Source organism: Diadema antillarum, unplaced genomic scaffold (assembly GCF_040938485.1).
Source record: "Diadema antillarum isolate AM-2024a unplaced genomic scaffold, OU_Dant_1.0 seq00000400_RagTag, whole genome shotgun sequence".
Lineage (NCBI taxonomy): Eukaryota > Metazoa > Echinodermata > Echinoidea > Diadematoida > Diadematidae > Diadema > Diadema antillarum.
In genome coordinates this window covers 232,235-252,601 of record NW_027271391.1, presented here as the reverse complement: position 1 = coordinate 252,601, position 20,367 = coordinate 232,235, and the positions used below count along the sequence as shown (strand labels likewise).

The 20,367-nt window shown below is 37.7% G+C and overlaps 1 protein-coding gene across 1 annotated transcript; it reads left to right on the top strand.

Moving 5' to 3' along the window:
* Positions 1-2,354: 2,354 nt before the first annotated feature.
* LOC139732099 (protein-serine O-palmitoleoyltransferase porcupine-like) lies at positions 2,355-16,124 on the top strand. Its single transcript, XM_071642966.1, has 12 exons — positions 2,355-2,676; positions 3,550-3,748; positions 4,174-4,217; positions 6,301-6,482; positions 7,225-7,331; positions 8,053-8,181; positions 9,391-9,491; positions 11,925-12,001; positions 12,822-12,885; positions 13,422-13,507; positions 14,118-14,225; positions 15,691-16,124. The coding sequence occupies exons 1-12, from the start codon at positions 2,355-2,357 to the stop codon at positions 15,790-15,792; spliced, it is 1,521 nt and encodes a 506-aa protein (XP_071499067.1). The 3' UTR covers positions 15,793-16,124.
* Positions 16,125-20,367: the final 4,243 nt, after the last annotated feature.

The following is a 20,367-nucleotide window of genomic DNA, read 5'->3' as shown; positions in this document are numbered from 1 at the left end:
TTTCATTTGACGGGTGACTTGCTTTGCACTTGGAAACTAAACACATGTGTAGGGCAGGGTTACACTGGTTGAAAATGCGTGTCTAAACACCATATTGTATTGCACAACTGCACTGATAGCCAATAATCGCATCTCGTTTATCCAGTGTGGCTCACGCACGTGTCCATAGCACTGCGTGTGCACTTTGTATGGCAAGCGAAAAGAGAAATTGTGAATTAAGAGGATAGTGGCCTTGAGATGAAAAATATTTTCTAGGCCCCCAAAGCTTCTTCAATATTTTTATGAAGATGATTTCACAAATATTATATGATGAGCCTTTAATCAAAGATAACATGTAACTATAAATCGGAAAGGTCAAATTATTAACGAACCAGTAGGAAAAAGAAGATTAGACCCTATTCCCATCAATCTTAAAAACTTCATTTTCCTCCTCAAAGTCATATGGGCCTAAACGTAAATTAATTCATCTGAAAGAAGTACGTTTCTCATATTGACTGTAGTAATGCGTAGTGGCACAACCATCCCGTTTAGATATGTAAGTAGACTGTATTTAAATCCATATTATATCTATCAATGCATGTTGTATGTTGTTTTCTTGTTATTTTTGCACCTATTGTTTGTACTCATAGGCCCCGAGATTGGGTCGAAAGAGTCAATAAAGATCTCAAAAAACAAAACAAAGCTGAATGTTGACTTAAGAAAATCCTTGTCTGACAACGTGGCAACTTATTTGTATGGGTATTCCATTAATGTAATTTGGAGATTAACATCATTTTTTTTTTTTTTTATTTCTCCCGATTTTCTTGAAACTAGTGGAGTTGTTAGTCAAGAACGCTCTGATCAAAGACTAGGTTCTTCTACGCACGCTCCGCTCTACACTCTTATGCATTGCATTTGACACGCAACCTGCCTGCTAGGTACACGTACTATATTACCTCCTCAGTAATACTGCTACCGCTTAGCAGAGAGTGCAGTGTACCTACCCAACAACAAAACCGAATTTGTTCATTAAAGCCAAGGGTGTTTGTGGAGGAACCAATACACGATTACAGGTCTTAATCGACCTACATAGGATGATCATACACACGGAATAAGGTGAGGGAAAAATTAGATTTTACTGAATAACGTTAGAAGTTTGATTTTACGTGTTTTATGGTAATGCCACTTCATAAAAACTACAAGTCGATAACTTGCCATGTTCATGATGTTATTGTTAAATTTTAATAGTGGTTGACCCATTAGTGATGAACAACGCCAACACTACAGCTACAGGACTGGCATTAAACTGCATGCTGCAGACTATTTAACGTTTTGCATAGCCTACCTCAAGTAAAATAATGTGATGCATGACGTGTGTACTAAATTGCAATTGCCAAATGCACGCGAAAATAATGAATAACCACTGTTAGTGTTACCAGTTTGAGACTTGCATGTAAATGAAATGTTATAAATTTTAGTTGTTATGTATGATTTGGGGGACTTAAGTGTTTGATCTTTGGGTTTACTCAGTGCCAGTGGTTTGAATGTCTCCACATCGTCAACCTGGTGGTTCCATGCATAGTGTCAGTTCGGGAAACCCACTCACAAGGGGGGCCCCTCCTTATAAGTAACCCGTCCCCCTTATAAGTAACCCCGTCCCCCTTATAAGTAACCCCCGGGGCACCCCTTATAAGGAGTCTCCACGCTTTTTTGCAATGTAACGCGAAAATGAAAGGACTGCGGCATTCGCTTGATTATGTCCATAAAGCTTCACAAGTTTCCTAGTTACTCACGAAATTTGAGCAAAATCGGTTTGAGGCATCATATCTAAAATCATGGATTTAAATGCGATGTCAAACGACCCATGCGAATGCTGAAATGCGAGCGATTACTGGCGTGAGTGTCGCCAGGCGCGGCGGCGCGGCAATGCTTGAGTGCAGACGTGGCGACTGAGTACGTACTCAGTCGCCACGTACTCATTCGCATGGGTCGTTTGACATCGCATTTAAATCCATGATTTTAGATATGATGCCTCAAACCGATTTTGCTCAAATTTCGTGAGTAACTAGGAAACTTGTGAAGCTTTATGGACATAATCAAGCGAATTGCCGCAGTCCTTTCATTTTCGCGTTGCATTGCAAAAAAGCGTGGAGACTCCTTATAAGGGGTGCCCCGGGGGTTACTTATAAGGGGGACGGGGTTACTTATAAGGGGGACGGGTTACTTATAAGGGGGACGGGTTACTTATAAGGAGGGGCCCCCCTTGTGAGTGGGTTTCCCGAACTGGTGTAAGTATTATGATTGTTCATCCATGTCCTCTCACACATCATTGTGAAATCGTCTTGTTTCATAGAGCAGAGAAGGTTTGCCCAAAAATGGAGGGAGATATGTTCTGGGAGGACTACGACGAAGTGATGGAGGACTACTTGCCCACCCTGGAGGACCTGCAGGCCATGGGTCTGGATCCTGAGGACCTGCAGGATCTGCCGGACGAGGATCTCTACCAGCTCCTTCAGGAGTACATGATGGGGGAGTATGAGGCGGACTACAGGGCTGGCATGGAGGCGCCGCTCGACGATGAATTCTCCCTCACACAACACATCCAGGAGTGCAGCTGGCCCGTGGCCCGCCAGGGGCTAGATATGATGGTACCATTACTGCTCCTGTGTGGTAGTCTCAGAGTGTCGGCCTTGCTGGGTAAGGATTAGCAAGTGAAGGAAGCTTTAATAAGAAATTTGAGACCTGTGAGACAAGGAGAGATAGAGGATAGCATGTAAAAGAATCTCGTGGAAAAATTAGGCACTTAACGTTGTCTTCATTACGCTATACATTTGCATGCTTGAATCAGTTTGTTTTCCAGAAGATTGATATTAAACACATTGTGGATAATAAATGGAATTTTCTTACACTCCATGCTTTAGAAATTTGTGCTCGAGTAATTTTTTTGTACTCGACTGAGTAAGATGAATTTTGTATGTTTTTATTTCCATGGAATAAAGACATTACATATTGGTAGAATGGTACATACTTGTATGTATAGGAAGCATACAAATTTGTGTTCTTCTAGATTTGTGGTTATTTCTGGTCATGCAAAATATGCAAAAAGTTCCCACTATTACAGCATGGCTTCATTTTTTTCTACTGGTCCAACCTATTTCTGTTGGACCAGTAGATAGTTCCCATATTTTACTAGTCCTGTTCTTTTCGACTGGCCTGGACAATTTCCTTTTTTTTTTTTAAAACCACTAATACCAGTCATGGCATGTTGGACCAGTGAATTTGGCACTTCCTGAACAGTTACTGGCCTGACAATGATTTTTGCGGATGTGGGACCATTGGACCAGCACCAGTGTCAAGCATTTAATTGATTACAATAATTGATTTAGTTTTTTTATTAAATCAATATAAATGGGAAATGAAGAGCAAAGTCAAACAAAAAGATAGGAACTTGCTGAATACCATGTCCACCAAAACTTGTCAACACACTTAATGTCATCAGTTGTATGGGACAAGTATTTGTACGTACAGTGTAATGAAATATGAATGGTTGTTATTCTTATTCTCTGCCAGATATTCCAATGAGTCTTCTCCATATTGTCTGCGCTGCCTCCGGACTGTTCTTGCTCTGGAATACCTTTGGAGTTCTCACGGCTTACATTGTGGGTGTCTCACTTCTGTCGTACATCCTGCTCTTGTGGCTGAGCTACAAAGGGCTGAAACATAAAGGGCCGATAACAGGTGTGGCGTGCATTGCAACACTCATTTTATGGTAAGAGCATGGTTGTGGTTTTGTTTATTTCCTGTCATTGAATCGAATACAGCATCATGTATCACATTGAAAGTAATCATAACAATCTATTTCTGATATGGGCATTGGAATTGCATGAATTCCCATTAACAGAGGGTCTGTTCTAAGAGAAATGGCTTGTAAAATAAAATGCAAGCAATTTTGTAGCTGAGGATTGCAAGGTATGTAATTATATTTTAGCTCATCCAAGCCAAAAATCAGTGAAGTCAGATAGTTAAATTGTTGCCATTATATTTTACTTTTGAAATCTTTGTGTAAGCGGTATTAATACCAGGCTGGTATGTTACCTGCAAACCCTTCAATCATTGCCAGAGAATGCGTGTAAGAAAATTTCCAGCAATGTGGTAATGAAATCATATACAACTTGTCTCTCTGTTATCTACCAGGGAATTGTGCCTGGCTGACCCCAGGGACTGGCATAGAATCAGAGGTGAGAATATTGCTTATTTGAAACACCATGCTGTGATTTATGAATTAGGAAAGTGTTTGCACTCTTTCTCTTATGCAGAGAAGTAGAAGAGTAGCGATACCCTTGAAAAAGATATAATCAGAGGAGAATTTGTGTTATCTATATGAGCCATGTGAGGATTGCATTTTGAATGAAGCAGTTAAAGGTACTTTTACCATCAGGAACAGTGATTAAAAAAATGTTCCAAGTTATCACATTTGATGCATATGTGTAGGTCAGTTGTATCACAAAACATCCTACAGATAAAAATTTTGCAACATAAAAGCGTACATCATTTAGTATAAGGAGTTATTATTTTTCTCAATAAACCATAACTGGGGACGGTTTGGTCGAGAACAATTTTATTATAACTATTGTTCACATTTTTTATATTTAAGCAATTCTTAACATTGATTATAAGGATTACAATTTTTACATTGGTTGTTTCTATCCCTAATTTCCATATTAGAAGTATTTTGAAGCACCAAAGCAGGGTTTTTGTTTCATCTGCAAATGGGAAATAATGCCTGTAAATGACCTGCTCTTTTCAATTCAAGAGTTGTGTGAAATTAAAACTTATACTGTAAGGACTGTGTCCATGTCAGTATCAAAAGCCTAATGACCTGATATTCACAGTCATCTCAAACAGCTGGTTTTTAAGATACATCTTAGTCTTTTCTCTCCAGCAATTCATTTTTTGGTAGAAAAAACAGCAACAATAGCAGCAAGTGATATTATAAATGGTAAAATTGGCTCTGTTGAGAAGAAAACATGAAAACACTAGGGTACATATCCAAGTGAAAAGGGGAAATCAAAATATTCTCACAATATGATACTGCAGTCCTGACATTGGCTATAAAAGCCATTCTCTGCATTCATTTACAGTAGTCTTGTCGTTCTTTCCCTTCCTCTCCAGGTTGTCATGAGGCTGCTAAATGCAACAAGTTATTATCAATCACAAGTCCACATTGTTCAGTCATTGTGCCATGTTTTTACTTCAATCTGATACCAAAGTCACATACCTCTTGCCATGGCGTTTTTTCATGCACCCTTTGATGTGACTTTGCAATCGGGCGAGCTGTGCACCTGATTAATCTCTAGTCTCTAAATCCTCTTTTTGTATTGCATTTGTTGAGCTTCAGTACATTGTGTAATACTATTCACTCTCTATTAAGTGGATCACAGTGGATACTAGTTTGACAGACAATTTGCTAGTTTCAAGCAAAGAGTAATCCTTCCAAGTGTGTGTCAAGTAGAAATGGGACTTTTGGTGACATTTGAAAATTTGCGAAGGGGACCCGTGAGTTTTCAAAATAGGAAATGATCATTGTTGATAGCTCAGAGTGTACATGAGGTTATTCTATTTTTAGAGATAATTTCGAGATATTGCATTCAAAGCCATATTTTCTATGATTTGCACTTTGTGGAAAAAAATATAGAATCAAGACTGAATTTGCCATTTGAACAATGGCAGTGGAAAGAAAAGTAAATACAAGCTTTCATGATCTTTATATGAGTAAAATCAGCAATTTTCTACAGTGGAGATCTATCTGTTACAGGAGGCAATACTTCGGCAAGTTTTGCAAATATCAGTCAACCCACATAATTTTACATGTATTAACCTGTTGAGGATGGTTTGATTTTGCTACAACACGCATTTCCCATAGACACTTGCCCGAGTATACTCGGGGCTCATCCTCAACGGGTTAAAAAATGGAAATAGATACACTGTAGTTTGTGTGGTAGTTATTTCTTGCCTTCATTCTTTGGTGTATATTATACATAACTTTCTTCATGTTCTGCCTTCATGATAGTGAAACAAAGAAAAGATATACCTAGATTATTCTTTGAATGTTATTGAATATAAAGGAAAATTGTTCTTACTCAATTCCTCTCAGTTTGGTATCATTTATTTGTTATTACCAAGGGTTCTATTGTCTATCTGTTAATCTTTCTAAATGTAAAAAACATTGCATTTATGTTGAAATATAATCTTGGTACTTCCGATCTGGCAATAGGTATTGAGCATTTTGTTTGTCCTCTTCTTTCTTTCTATCTTGTATAGGTGCTCAAATGATTCTTGTAATGAAAGTAATATCTCTGGGATTCGACCTAGACCATGGGGTTGTGCCTGCTATGATTGGCCTTCAAGAATACCTAGGCTACACCTTCTGTGTAGGGACAGTTCTCTTTGGGCCGTGGGTCAGTTTCAACAGCTACAAGTCCATGCTGCAACCAAACCCTCTGGTACGTGATCACTTTGTCACATGTTCCTTTGTTTTTCTTGTGGATTGATTGATTGATTGATTGATTGATTGATTGATTGATTGATTGATTGATTGATTGATTGATTGATTGATTGATTGATTCTTAGATCAATCAATCAATTTATTTTGTTCCCGTGTTTTGTAAATGCTTGTTTTGTTGTTATGTATGTATAGGTGTGTTTGGAGGTTGATACATTGTTTGTGAATGTTGTCGGACAAACTGTCTCAGTCTACATAGGTTTCAGCATGCTTTTTCTTTGTCTTTCGTTTCCTCCAAAGGCATTCACTTACTTATAGAAACAACACCCAGTATATCAGTGAGATCATTCTCTCGGTTATTGTCTGTGCTGTGTGCCATGTTTTATGCATAATGTCAATTAAAGTGATGGCACATTAGATACATCTGTGCCTTAGGAACAAGACTACACCAGTCACAAAGATATGACCCATATTGTAATGTATTTTATGAGCCAGGAAAAGAAGGATGTATGAGTATATGAAATAACTATTGACTGATCACACATGTCAGTGAATTAGTGACTCTTGTGATAATGTATATAATTATGTGATTTGCAGCAGTTAAGAGTAATATACAGGGTGAGGGTTTTTGTTTTTTGTTTTTTGTTTGTTTGTTTTTATAAGTAGTGAAGATTTTTTATGCCATGACTGACTGAATTTGTAATTTGTATTTTGTCTATTTTCATTCTTGTAAATCCATGCAGAGTTTCATGTGGATTCTCCGTGTTATTGTCAACTTTTTTCTGGCTCTCGTGTGCCTGAATGTCTCAGTCTGCATAGCCCCGTTTCTCTTTGTCCAGTATAAATCTAAGTGAGTATGCAATACAAACTTACCAAAATAAGAAATAATTTCTCATGTTTTCGTGGCTAAAAAAAAAAAAGGTGTAGAGAAACCATTCATATTGGTACCACTTGACTGTGTGCAAGATGCTCCATGTTTAACCTGCAGATTCAGACAGAAGATTTTATACAGTGGTGTATCACATTGCAGAGAAGTAGGTGTAAGGTATCAAGTCACCAACATTTATCTATACAGCAGTTGTGTAAATAAGGCAAGATCTTCAAATCAGCAAAAGAAACTGGCAAGACGTGTGGAATGTTACATTTAATGGTCGTCCACTTTTATCCTCAAAGCTGACGTAGCTAGTTTGTTCATTTCTTGTACATGCTTGTGTGGTAACAGTCATCTTCTGAAACATGTACAGTATGTATGGATTTTAGATGGGTTAGTATTCATATGCATCAACTCCCTTTCATTTGAGTTTATCATTACTCTGTTCGGGTAATCTGATTGATATTTATGAAGTCAGTGATTCATTTGTCAACTTAACTTCCCATCGCCTAATAGCACCAAATGGATTTCTGTTCAGCAAAGTAGTTTATAGTGTTACTGCTTCACAAGATTATCACATCAGTGTACATGTATATACCTATTTCTAGGCATGCACTTATCCATTGTTCGATACCTGCGGTAGATAATTTCCAAGTAGTCATAATTGCGCCTTTTTCCATTGATTGATTTCTACTGACAGATGGCTTAGTGCATATGGTGATGCAGCATCATTTCGGTACAGTCACTACTTTGTGAGCTACTTTTCGTCGGCTTCCAGCGTACTTGCAGGATATGGTGCGGTGTCACAATCAGACGGATCTGTCAAATGGTAAAACTGTGATTCTACATGCTTTTAAACCTGTTGAGGATGAGTTCCGGGTATTACTAGGGCATTTGTCTATGGGAAATGCGAGTCGTAGCAAAATCAGTCCGTCCTCAACGGGTTAATGTGCTTCAGAAATAGTGCGTCCTGGTGGCAGGTGGCCAGTTCTTAGTACATTTGTTACCAAGATGGTGAGGATATAGGTCCTCAATTTTACAGTACAGCAGCCCAGAGATGATAGAAATTGTTGAAGTTATCCAGGGATGTGAGAGTTCAGAGTTTAATCTGACCTCAAGCTTTTTTTTTTTTTTACTTTACTCAAAACCCACTTTCAGACTTACTGGAAATTCAAATGCATTGAATTGTTCACAGTTCAGTGCATTTCGTACTCCCCTAAAGTTTCTGATTTTTTTTTTCCAGATTTTTTTCCTGCAAGTACTCTCACATCTCTGATTTATCAGTATTTCTTTCTGGTCCCTACATGAGACCGGAATGCCTCATTATAACCATTTCTGTACAGTGTAGCTGCATTTCCTCTTTCACAATTACTAAGTGTACATTAAGATGGATATCCATTAATGATACAGATAATGTAATAGATATTGTGACAAATTAGATGAACATTCATTCTTGAGCCCACAGACATAAGTACTTCAATGAATGTGAGAGCAGCACTATAAACCATGTGGTTTGGGAAGAGAAGATTGGCCTGGTTGAATTAACCTTTATTCGCTGCTCACCAGGGTACATTCGAAAACCACAAGTAGCACCCATCAGCGAATATGTGCATCAAAGCATACTCTCATTGATAGCACTCGACGCCAGTCGAGATTCTTCAGCTGTGTGTCTCCTTACATAGAGATCAGTGATAAAGGTGTACTCTATTCATTGCGGGGATTTCCAAATAATCTGAGTAGGGCCATCTTGAGAGTGGATTTTCTTTTTTTTGTTGTAATGTATCTACTCTCTTTTATGTGAACACATACACTCACTTGATTTTGCTCTCTCTGTCCCTTACTCACTCTACCTACCTACCTACCTATCTATCTGTCTATCTATCTATCTGTCTATCTATCTGTATATCTACCTATCCATGCATCCATCAATCTATCCATCCATCTACCAATGGTATCCATCCATCTATCTGTGTATATGTCTATATTTCTCTTAAATATCTCTTCTACTCCCCTTTTTCTGTCCACATCTTGCACACAGGGAGTTTTCTGTTGCTAAGCCATGGCACATAGAACTGCCGAGGTCTCTAGTGGATGTTGTCACAAACTGGAATATACCTATGCACTATTGGCTGAAGAATTGTGAGTATATCTGTGTCATACCCGTAGCTACGTATGGTTCATATTGTCCTGTAGTGTTACCCACTAAACTGTGATGAAACACATTGAGACATTAGCAATGATGAAGCATGAGCACAGGCAATACTATACAGATATTGACTGGTACGGGGTGGAATATAACATTCTTTGGAACGCCAGGGAGTTATATTTTCCCAAGGGATTATATTTTCCCGAAGCGCGCAGCGCTGAGGGAAAATATGATCACGAGGGAAAATATAACTCCCTGGCGTTCCAAAGATTGTTACATTCCACCCCATACCAGTCGATATCTGTTATATTAGATGGCCTTGCCCTTGATTGTGCTTTACAGAAGAGCCTACACTAACGGCGCATAGATCTACGCTCATGTTAGCCCGACCAGACGCTGTGTGCGCGCTGTCGCGATTTTGTAGTTGTACAGCGGCGACTGGATTGTGTAGTTGCTATGCTCATGTCCTCGAACGACAGTAGGCCCCACTAACGTGATAGGCTTTAGTCAAGTAACGACGCTTTAGAGCCCTATAGTTAAATTATGCCGAGGTCCAAAAGATCAGCAGATGTTTTAACGTTAGGGTCTACTCACAAAACAAATCTAACTTTAGGCCTTAAACGTTATGGCCCACTGCACTGGGCAATTTTTATCATTTGACATAAAATTTGTTTCTACAGGTTGGCCCTTTAGTCGCTAACGTTAGAACCTAACTTGTTAGGCCGAGGGTCTAACGTTAGATCCTCTATGTCTAGATTCTAATGTTTGTTAAATGTTATAGGTCCTACTAGATAGACTCTATTCTAACGTTAGTCCTAATTTAGATCTAACGTTAGGGAGTTCTAACATAAGAATATACACGGTCTTACGTTACGTAAGTCTACCTTAACGTCTAAAAGTAAAACTCTGTAGAACGTAACGTTACAATGTAAAGTCTAACGTTAGAGTTACTCTTATTAGTGTCTAACTGTTAGTGTTAGAAGGGCCTACATCACATGTGTCCAAATTGGCTCCCCAGTCCAGTGTATCATCTTTATCTAGGCCTATTAAACGTTAGGCCCTACCCTGTGATTTTCAATCAATTTGTCTTGTGTCAGGACCGGTATAGACGCAGGCCTACCTTCTGTCATCAGGAATCTGCAACAATTTCAAAATCAGTCTTTTTTCCCCTCTGTTGCAGAGATGAACATTGTAGAAACACAGTGATTTGCAAACCAGTCTGCAAGTGTGAATCCAAACTTCGCGGGCCGAATGATATGTGCATACGTAGACGGTACATTGGGTAGCCTATGTTACACTGTACGTAACGTTAGCTTCCCGAATTCCATCCAGGCGCTGGCAGGCCTAGCGCATGACGCTACTCCGCGCCGCGCCGTGCCGTCTACTCTCTCACGTATCGTGTGTGTGTGTGTATGTGTGTGGTGACGGGGGGGGGGGGGGGTGAGTGGGAACATATTGTATCGATCCAGACTGCAGTTATCGATAGTAATCGTTTGCTCCTCCCAGTTACCGATGTGGTCCCACACACTTATATTGGTGTAATTGTTTGTTTTTCAACCGTGAGAGGGCGACACACATGGAAAAAATATATTCAGTTGACCAGTTGGTCAATATAACGAGCTGGGAGAATATAACATTTGCGATCCTCGCAAACAGCATCACGTGATGAGCTCTCGACCAATCACACACCAGAAACTGTCTAAGCCATCTAATATATACTTGTATTGTGTATGGTTTTTACGACAGTGTTTGATATCATCCCTAAGAGTCTCATGGTAATATCATAGCATCAAAACTAAATATTTTGAACAAATACATTATTTTTTGTATGATAACTAAATATTTTGAACAAATACATTATTTTTTGTATGATAATATTTTGTGTTTATCAAATGTTAAGACATTCTCTATTTTGATTCTTGAGCAAGAATGATAAAAGAGCTTCTTCTTCTTTTTTATGACAGATGCCTGAAAATACTGGCAAGTTTGAAGAGGAATGACACCTACATATATTGCATGAGATAACTGTGATATTTGCTGAGATATGATATATGGCCATTGTGATTCTTATCCTTACTGGGCATAATGTCCTTATTGATGCCCTATATATATTTTGTTCCTTTTGTTCATTCATGTCATTTTGGAATTAATAACATACTAAATTTCAAGTGAATGAGCATTTGTTTAAGGAACAAAACAAAGACAAAACAAAACACAGAACTTATTCATATATATATGCTAGATTGAGCACTTCACTGATCTACTTGAATTGGGTATATGATATTGTATTCTGAAGTTATCTCAAAGACTGATGTGCTGTGTATTGTAATAGCAGTCAGCGGAGACTGTTGGTAATATATACTGTAGCCTGTGTCACTGGACCGATATGATGACCTGAGCCATGGCATGCCTTTCTCTTTCTGCAGATGTATTCAAGACCAGCGCCCACCTGGGAAAATTTGCTGCCATTTTATTGACTTACATCGCCAGCTCAGTACTTCATGTAAGTTGTCATGAAGATCCATATCCATACCTCTAGAAGCAAGTGGGAAAATAAACTCTTTATTCAATTTCACCAAGTTTTCCTTCCGTAACGCCATCTGTGATTATTGGGCTGTCATGCATCAACTGTATACGTTGAATATTTTGTGAGTTTTTTATTTTTTGCAAATTTCGCGAGTTGGATGCTTTTCGCGAATTAAGAAACATGCGACAATGTTACCTCTAATATTGACATGATTGTAACGTGCACACATACATTTCTTCACTTCTGTACTGTGCTCCACAATCGCGAATTTAACCACTCGCAAAATTTGTGGTAAGTCCTGATACGTGAAGAATTAAACTCACTATGAAATATATGTCTTCATATACGTCTTCAGGTATTAAATTGCATCAAACTCAAGAATATTCCAGCAAGTAGTAGGAAATATCAAATGCATGCTCATACAGCTGTAATTGAGAATTGAATAGATATTACATATTAGATTGAATTTGAATGTATATTCCATTGCATATTACGATCACAATATCTATAATGCATCCTCCTATGAACATAATATTTTTTTAATTTATTTTTTAACTTGACTGTGTACAGTATGTATTTGACTAGAAATGAGGTTGTGATTTAAAACTTATCCTTGTGAGAACAAGTCCAAAGTTAAATTTAAATGCATGCAATTTTGTGACGTGATTCTCTTTACATCTTGTTGAAAATATCATCATCATTTTTCGGTTTTCATCTCTCCAATGCCTCTGTAAGGAGGACATCTGCCTGTGTGTTTCTCACTTAACCAGGGATATTTTTTCTCCTCTTTTGACAGGGCTTAAATTTCCAGCTTGCAGCTGTATTACTTTCGCTGGGCGTGTACTCCTATATAGAGCATGGTAAGATTTTGAAGGCTTTCTCAGTCAAAGAAGACTTTAGTGTGAATGCATTTTTGTTGTTGTTGCTATGATACGTAGTTTACTCTACTTGAAAAGAGAAGATTTTCTTGTTTACATTTTGATGCTCATATAGTAACAAATTGTGATTGTGGCTTATGAAGCAAAAAAAAAAAAAGATAATTATTTATACCTAAGAAAATGTGATGGCCTTACTTTTGTGATAAAGCCTACAAGTGTGGATGGGCTATTGAGGAGTAGAACAAGATTAGTTGTGAAATTTGACCTATACAATCTGTAATAATGTCATTCAAACCTTTGCCACATTTTTTTGAAAGTAAATTCCTCAGCAAATGGCAGGAATCTTGTCAAGATTTATATCACTTGTGAGAAATTCTACAACATGGGTGGTTCAGTATCAGACAGTAATGGCAAACAATATATTTCTTTGTTCATTTGAATACTTCAAAATTTTCTGCTTGTGTATGTATCTCCGCTGTCCGAGCCTCTGTGGTAATTTTGCTCCCCTTTCTGTTCAGTTTTCAGAAGCAAATTGGCGGATACTTTCAGTGCATGCATAAATGCCAGAAAGTGCAAAAATGTATGCGTGCATGAATACAAAGCCGTAAGTATATTGCCTGTTTGCAGAGTTGTCTTTGACACTTTGTGCTATTGATGCCCTGTGTGTATCTCAACATCAAAAGCGTTTCCGATATACCCATGGTATTATCTTTTATAGTCAAACAGAATTAGGTAATTTCACTCCCTTCCAATTATAAGGAGATGACTATAATATGACTGAAAAAAAATTGATGATGGTGATGATAATAATGATAGTGGTGATGATGCTGATGCAGATGAAGTGAAAAATCTGAAAAAGTGGAAAATTTGTACCCATTTAACCGAAAGGATGATGTGATTATGAGGTAAATATTGGAATTGTTTGTTTAGCCTGTACAGCAATTAAAAGGAGTACCCAATAAAGCGGTACCCAATTTGAGTTGAGACTAGAGACTATAAAAGTGTTTCAGCATGCCACTATTTTATACAAAAACCCTGTGTGGACTACCCTCATTTAACAATTACACACCACTACCACCCACCCATATATGCACCCTTAGTATCTAACTGTATATGATATGTATACATCAATCCATCCATCCATCCATCCATCCATCCATCCATCCATCCATCCACCCATTTATCTATTTATCTGTCCTTCTGCCTGATCACAGATGAATCCATTGGTCATTCTTGTGAACCTCCTCTTCAGCGGCTTGGCAATCTTCCATCTTGCCTACCTCGGTGTAGTCTTCAACACAGACTCCGAGTTGCAGGAAGAGGTAAGGAATGCAGCTGCTTTTTGACATGATATGCTTGCTGTAGCACATACCATTATAGTTAGATCAGCACACAGTATCTATAGCCATGTTCAGACGTATTTCTAGTCGGAGTAAAAATTTATGGCACGGCAATACAAATTCAAATTAATGCATATCTTACCACGACCCTTGTGTCCACACGATGGTCGTGGGAAGAATCTCCGACCAATTTATGTGCGAGGATCGGTGTAACTTCCGGAAGTGGTAGCGCCGCGCTCGTCGACCATGAGATTGCACTTTTTTTACCAGTGGCATTTGTCTTCTCCATTCTTGTTGATGGAAATGTCTGCATGAACGCTAGCTTCTTCGTCGCGATCGACTAGGTTAGAATTGCTCTACACGCGCACGTGTAGTCGCAAAATGTCAACATTGCGACTTGACCCAGGTAGTTTTACCTAGGTCGTAAGGCATGTAAGTTCATAGATACTCCGAGGGCTTGTCCGCATGGGCAATTTACTCCGACTGGCTAGTCATGGTAGCGAGATACTCCTGAGAAAACTCAGGAGTATCTCGTTCGGAGGAAGAGGTCGTGGTAAGTTCCTCCGATCGGAGGAAGTTACCACGACCTTGTTCAGACGGGCACTGCTCCGACCTATCCTCCGAAGTTACTCCAACCAAGCTTAATCCAACCCTTCTTCCGAAGTTACTGCGACCAAAATTGCCTCCGTCTGGACACAGCTTATATATCCTCCTGCACATTGGCAAATCATCTTTTGCCACTAGGTGCAACAAAACCTTGTATTTCAAATATGTCAGTTGTTCTGTATTGTAAAAAACACGGCAGCCAAAGCATTATAACAAATGGGATCACGTTTCCTTTGAAAAGCTGTAGTGACTGTGTGTTATCTGACAATTAATTAAAAAAAAAAAAAATTTTCACCAAAATTTGAGTTGCAAGGTCTTGTGACCCTGGTGATGCTATGCTGAATCAATGGGAAGGTTTACAGTGCATATAACCAAAGATGATGTACTTGTCTCTTTGTTTGTTTGTTTGTTTTTTGCTCATTTATTTAACTGCATTCGGAATACACTTTCAATAACCTTTTGTTTTCACTAGCTGCAAGCTTGTTACTGGAATATAACCCCCCCAAAAAAACAACAACAAACAAACAAACAAACAAACAAACAAAACAAAACAAAGAAAAAGAAATGTTTGTCTTATGTCATGTAAACTTATTCAGAAAGAGTGATTGCACAGGTTGGACTTTTTACAAGCTCATGAATGCCGATCACATTCAGGGATCTCTAAATGCCCTCGCGATGACATGCTTGGTTTTCAGCTCTCTTTGTTCACGACTGTCAGTGTTAACAACAGCGCAAAAGTCCTTTAAAGTAGGCTAGCAGACACGTCGCTAGTGGTAATGAGAGCGTCAATCCAAAGGTGTTATTCTCTCTCTCTTTGTAACATCTCTACTCCATCTTACAGGGCTACACAATGAAACACACACTGGACACATGGTCAAGACTGAATTACGCCAGTCATTACGTCGTGCTCGGAACCTACCTGTTCAACTGGCTCATTCAATGACCATCGTCACAATCTCCCTCCTCCCATGAAACTGGACGGGAAGATCAAAGGACAACGTGTTCTAGAGTGCACGTTGTAAAAAGTCTGGTGCCAAATGAAGGATTTGGTGAACAGTTCGCAAATTCTCATTATGTGAGCTTTTGCTGTGCCTTCTTTCAATAGTGCAGTGGCTGTATTTCATCTCTGTGAGGCTGAGCAAGTTTATATGTGCGTGTCTCATACATTTGGTTACTATTGGAAGGATAATGTGTGTGTTTTGCCAAAGATGGTTGAAAATGAAGGCACAAATGTAACTGTGGTTGCATCAAGTTTTCTTTTGGTTTGAGGTTGGCAGTGCACAGTTTCATTTTTTTTTATTTAAAGGCAAATTCTTTATTTCCATAAAACATGTTTTCATTCTTTTTCAAAAGCAATAGTTTTTCTATAGCGTTGCCTTTTTTCGTCATGACTGCTATTGTGCAGTATGTATTTTTCTTTCTTCTCTTATGCTTTAGTTCCTTACGAATTACTGTGGTAAAGAAAGATGTATGCATTGCCTAGGGAATCAACCTTTGACCATTTCAATACATGTATGTGTAACCCATTATTATCATTGTGATTATTATCATCATATTGTTCAATCATCATCATTGTTATCATGACCACTACCAGTGACAGTGCTATGCAAACACTGTAGATTTCAAGAAAGTAAATTTCAAAACTGCCACAGTTTTGCAGCACACTGTCTTTGTTGAAGGGGCAAGACTACTTAATATTATTGCTACTTAATTATAGGCAAGAAATATTTGTGTGAAATCATGCTTTTTTTAATCATCAGTAGGCAACACATAGAGCTTTCATATCATAAGCATCACATCCACGACTTATATAGACAGTATGGCATAAGAAATGACTGCATAGTCCATTTACTTTTTTCTTGTTATGGCATAAAATGTGCAAGAACTTTGCATGTGAGCTTGAATATAAAAGTGAAGAACATTGAGCAATTGTTGATGGAGATAGTCTTCCATATCCTATACCGTAAACGTAGAATATTACGCAGTGTGTCGACATATTTGTGTGCATGCCAATGTTTTTTCGAGACAGTAAACTATGTACGGAAATACTGTTCTGTAAAATTATGAACCTGTAAAATTATGAAACGGTGAAATTCACTGAAGTGAATGTGAAAAAATATTTATGCATAATTTTCACTTTTTCAGTAGTTGGTAATATTATCCAGTACCATGCAATAAAAGTACCCTATGTGCCTTGATTTAGATAAAAGTATGGATTGCCTTTACTTATTGTGTTATATGAGTGTACGTAAGTAGCAAGTATAAATTTCAGTGTGCTTTGTGCCAGAATTACTATCACATACTTGCAAGTTGTTTGTTTGGGGATTTTCATCAGTTTTTTTTTTCTTTCTTTTACCAAGTGTATGTGGGTCTGGTCTTATTCGTTCTATGATATTCATCTAATGTAACGCTGCCATAAAACTGTTTAACCTTGTCAAGTGGATTCCATTGTCCTAGTTTCTTCTTTTCTTTTCAGTATCATTATTCCGAGAATTAGGTTTTAGTAAAACAGTTTTCCAGGACATATTCAGTATGCATCTATTTAGCTCAGCTACATTCCAGTGGTATGATTACTTAAGATGGATTACAAAATATGTACATTTATGTGGTTCAGGTTTGCGGGGGAGTCAAGTGTATTATGAGGCCTACATCAAGTCTTTCACCAAGGGCGTGAATGGGTCTCACTCTTAAACACACATAATGTGTGTATTCCCTATTCATGGTGTTATTGGTATGTTAGTGTAAAATCTACTTAGTGTTGATGAATTACCATAATATAGATGTCTGATGTGAAATTTTGTTAATGTTCTGCTACTTCAAGAGGAGTTTTCAGACTTGGTGAGATCATGTGTGTCTGCAACATGAAATTCACTGCACTCAAGTGGTATCATCTGTATTGTTATTTTGCCGTGCATTTTTCATATGGAGTATATTGACATAAAAACAGAAATGAACTTCAAGAAATGAACTTCAAGAAATGCTAATTTTACTGCCCTCCGTATGCCATTTGTATACCTCTGTATACAGCCATGTAGCATTCTAGTCTTGTAGTGATAATTTCAATATGTGTAGTATTCCATTTCTATATGAACACATATTTATGACTTGTTTGTGTGTGTCTACACAATGTTCAGGTTAGGAGTACAAACCTCAAACGAAAGTAGGCTGATTTGAGGTTGAATTGGATAGGCGTCACGGAGGTCATAACGTGATGTATACTCGTAAATGCAAATGGCTTGATGACATCACAATCAATCATGGCAGATAAGGAAATTTAAGTAATATTATTCATTCACGGTGCTTTGGATGGATGCAGTATGCTGGGGAACTTTTTAACAGACAGCTGTAAAAGTGGAAATTTTCTATGGGGTGGAATTTTTGGTGTGCAATTTTGCACAACATGCAAGCTGCGGCAAAAAACAAAAGGGCACAAGTTTTTGTGCATGCTATATGTAATGTTATTCTATATCTTTGATGTGAAGGTAGGCCTTTTGTACATTTAATTCATATTTATATTGTTTGTAGCTAAGCCATAATGCAGACCAATGACCTTCTACTACAGTATATGCTGCCAAAGCAATAAACTGCCATGGCAGTAATGAGCTGTTTAATGTGCTTGCTCAATTGGTATAGACATTAGTGAAATTCATCGTACCCTGCCCAGCGAGAAAAAATACTCGCACAAAAATGTCCACTTTTACAGTATTCTGAATCCACTTGCTCTTTAGTAGATATTGCAGAAATTCATGGAGGTCAATATAAGTGAACATCCAAGTGAAAGTCTTAGCTGAAGAAAGCATGAAAGTGTATTTTTTTGTCTCTTTGTTTCATAATGATGGAATACATGTATGTATTTCCTGTATTACATTCATAATCATGTTGACAAGAATGTGAGAATCACAATAAAGACTATGATATGCCTGAAAGGTAGACATATTTGTGAGCGCATGGGACTGCTGCAATAAGTTGGTGTATGTTTGTTTCTGATGCATATGTCAAAGATGCATTTGTGTTTAACTTTTTGTGGTTATTTCTCAAACCTGACCCTAAAAACTTACGCTTTATGCAGTCATGATGAAACTGGTGAAACGGAAACAGAAATATGGATTCCGCCCTTTGTCAGATATTTTGGTTTTAAAACAAAAAGAAAGCTTTTAAAAGATTTGAAAACTTGCAGACTGCATATAGGCAAGAATAGAAAAGTGATTTTTGTTCTTTTTTTTTTTTTACTTCGATATAATTTCTCTGGTATTGCAGCAGACAGTATATGCTAAAGACTTGTATTGAACATGCCCTTTCCAGTGAGCATTTACAAATTTTAGCCTCATCAAAGGATATTTGACTGCATGTTTGCCTTTCATTTTCTTTTTCTTTTTTTGTATTCCATCCAGAATATTTTCCCCACCTATAGGCCCACCTGTTCCCTTCTTCTTTGCTGAATAAGCATTCTTTTGTTGGGAATGTGGTTCTTGTACTGTACTTAATAAATGATAACACTTGTTTTATAAAACAAGCTCCACCAAGAGTTCTGCTTTTTGTGTGTATGGTTTCTCTGGATGATTACACCAGTACATAGACAAGAGGCAGCAGGACTATACACTGTAGTTTGGATAGTGTGTCAGTGTTTGTGTATTGTTAGTGTTAGTGTAGACTGATTTTAACACAGTTTGTGAGCTAGATGCTATGTTTTCTTTGTAAGACAGGTAGTGATGTACATGTATACATACACATGTACTTGTATGATTATGTGTGTGATGTTTGTATAAATATTTGTATTATAGACAGACAGATACGGTATATAAAAAGATGTGGGAGTGTGTAAGATTTGTAAAGATTTGTAAGATTTTATTAAACTCTATGGACCCCCAATCAGGAGTGTGAGTCTCAATGAAAATATATTGACAATGAATTAGTATAGGCCCTATAAATATGAACATACATTATTTACAATAGTGAATAGGCCCTACAAATTAACATGAAATTGTGAGTTCTATTTGTGTGTCAGCTATTTTTTCACACCTCAAAAATCCCATAACTGAGAAACAACAACAACAACAAAACGGTAGATTTCCAACCACCTAAAATAAGTCACATTTTTGACAATATGGTTATGACATCAGAACAAGCCGAAATATCAGATGCCCCAAATCTCAAGATTTTTAATATGCTACAAATGTCTTTCTCATGATAAATATTTTGTGACCACAGCGTCTCTGGTGTATGGTATGGTATGGTATGGTATGGTATGGTATGGTATGGTATGGTTTATGAGATGAAATGTTCTCACAGCCAAAAGGCTGAATTGCAATATTTGTTCACACAATACATGTACATAGTTGATTAAAGAAGAAAGTATTTACAATTTTCAAATCATTCATCACTATTTACAAAATAACAATTGACATCATTTAATTACAACATTATTCATTATAAAATATATTACATTCACTACATTCAACACACTGTATGGTACGTGACAAATAGACATAAACTGAGTAAAAGGTGTGTTTGTGTGTGG

Excerpts from the sequence above, each read along its gene's own strand:
- LOC139732099 (XM_071642966.1), top strand. The coding sequence starts at position 2,355 with ATGGAGGGAGATATGTTCTGGGAGGACTACGACGAAGTGATGGAGGAC. Across the intron at positions 6,483-7,224 it reads TGCTGCAACCAAACCCTCTG|AGTTTCATGTGGATTCTCCG; the intron begins GTACGTGATCAC and ends AAATCCATGCAG. Across the intron at positions 14,226-15,690 it reads ACTCCGAGTTGCAGGAAGAG|GGCTACACAATGAAACACAC; the intron begins GTAAGGAATGCA and ends TCCATCTTACAG.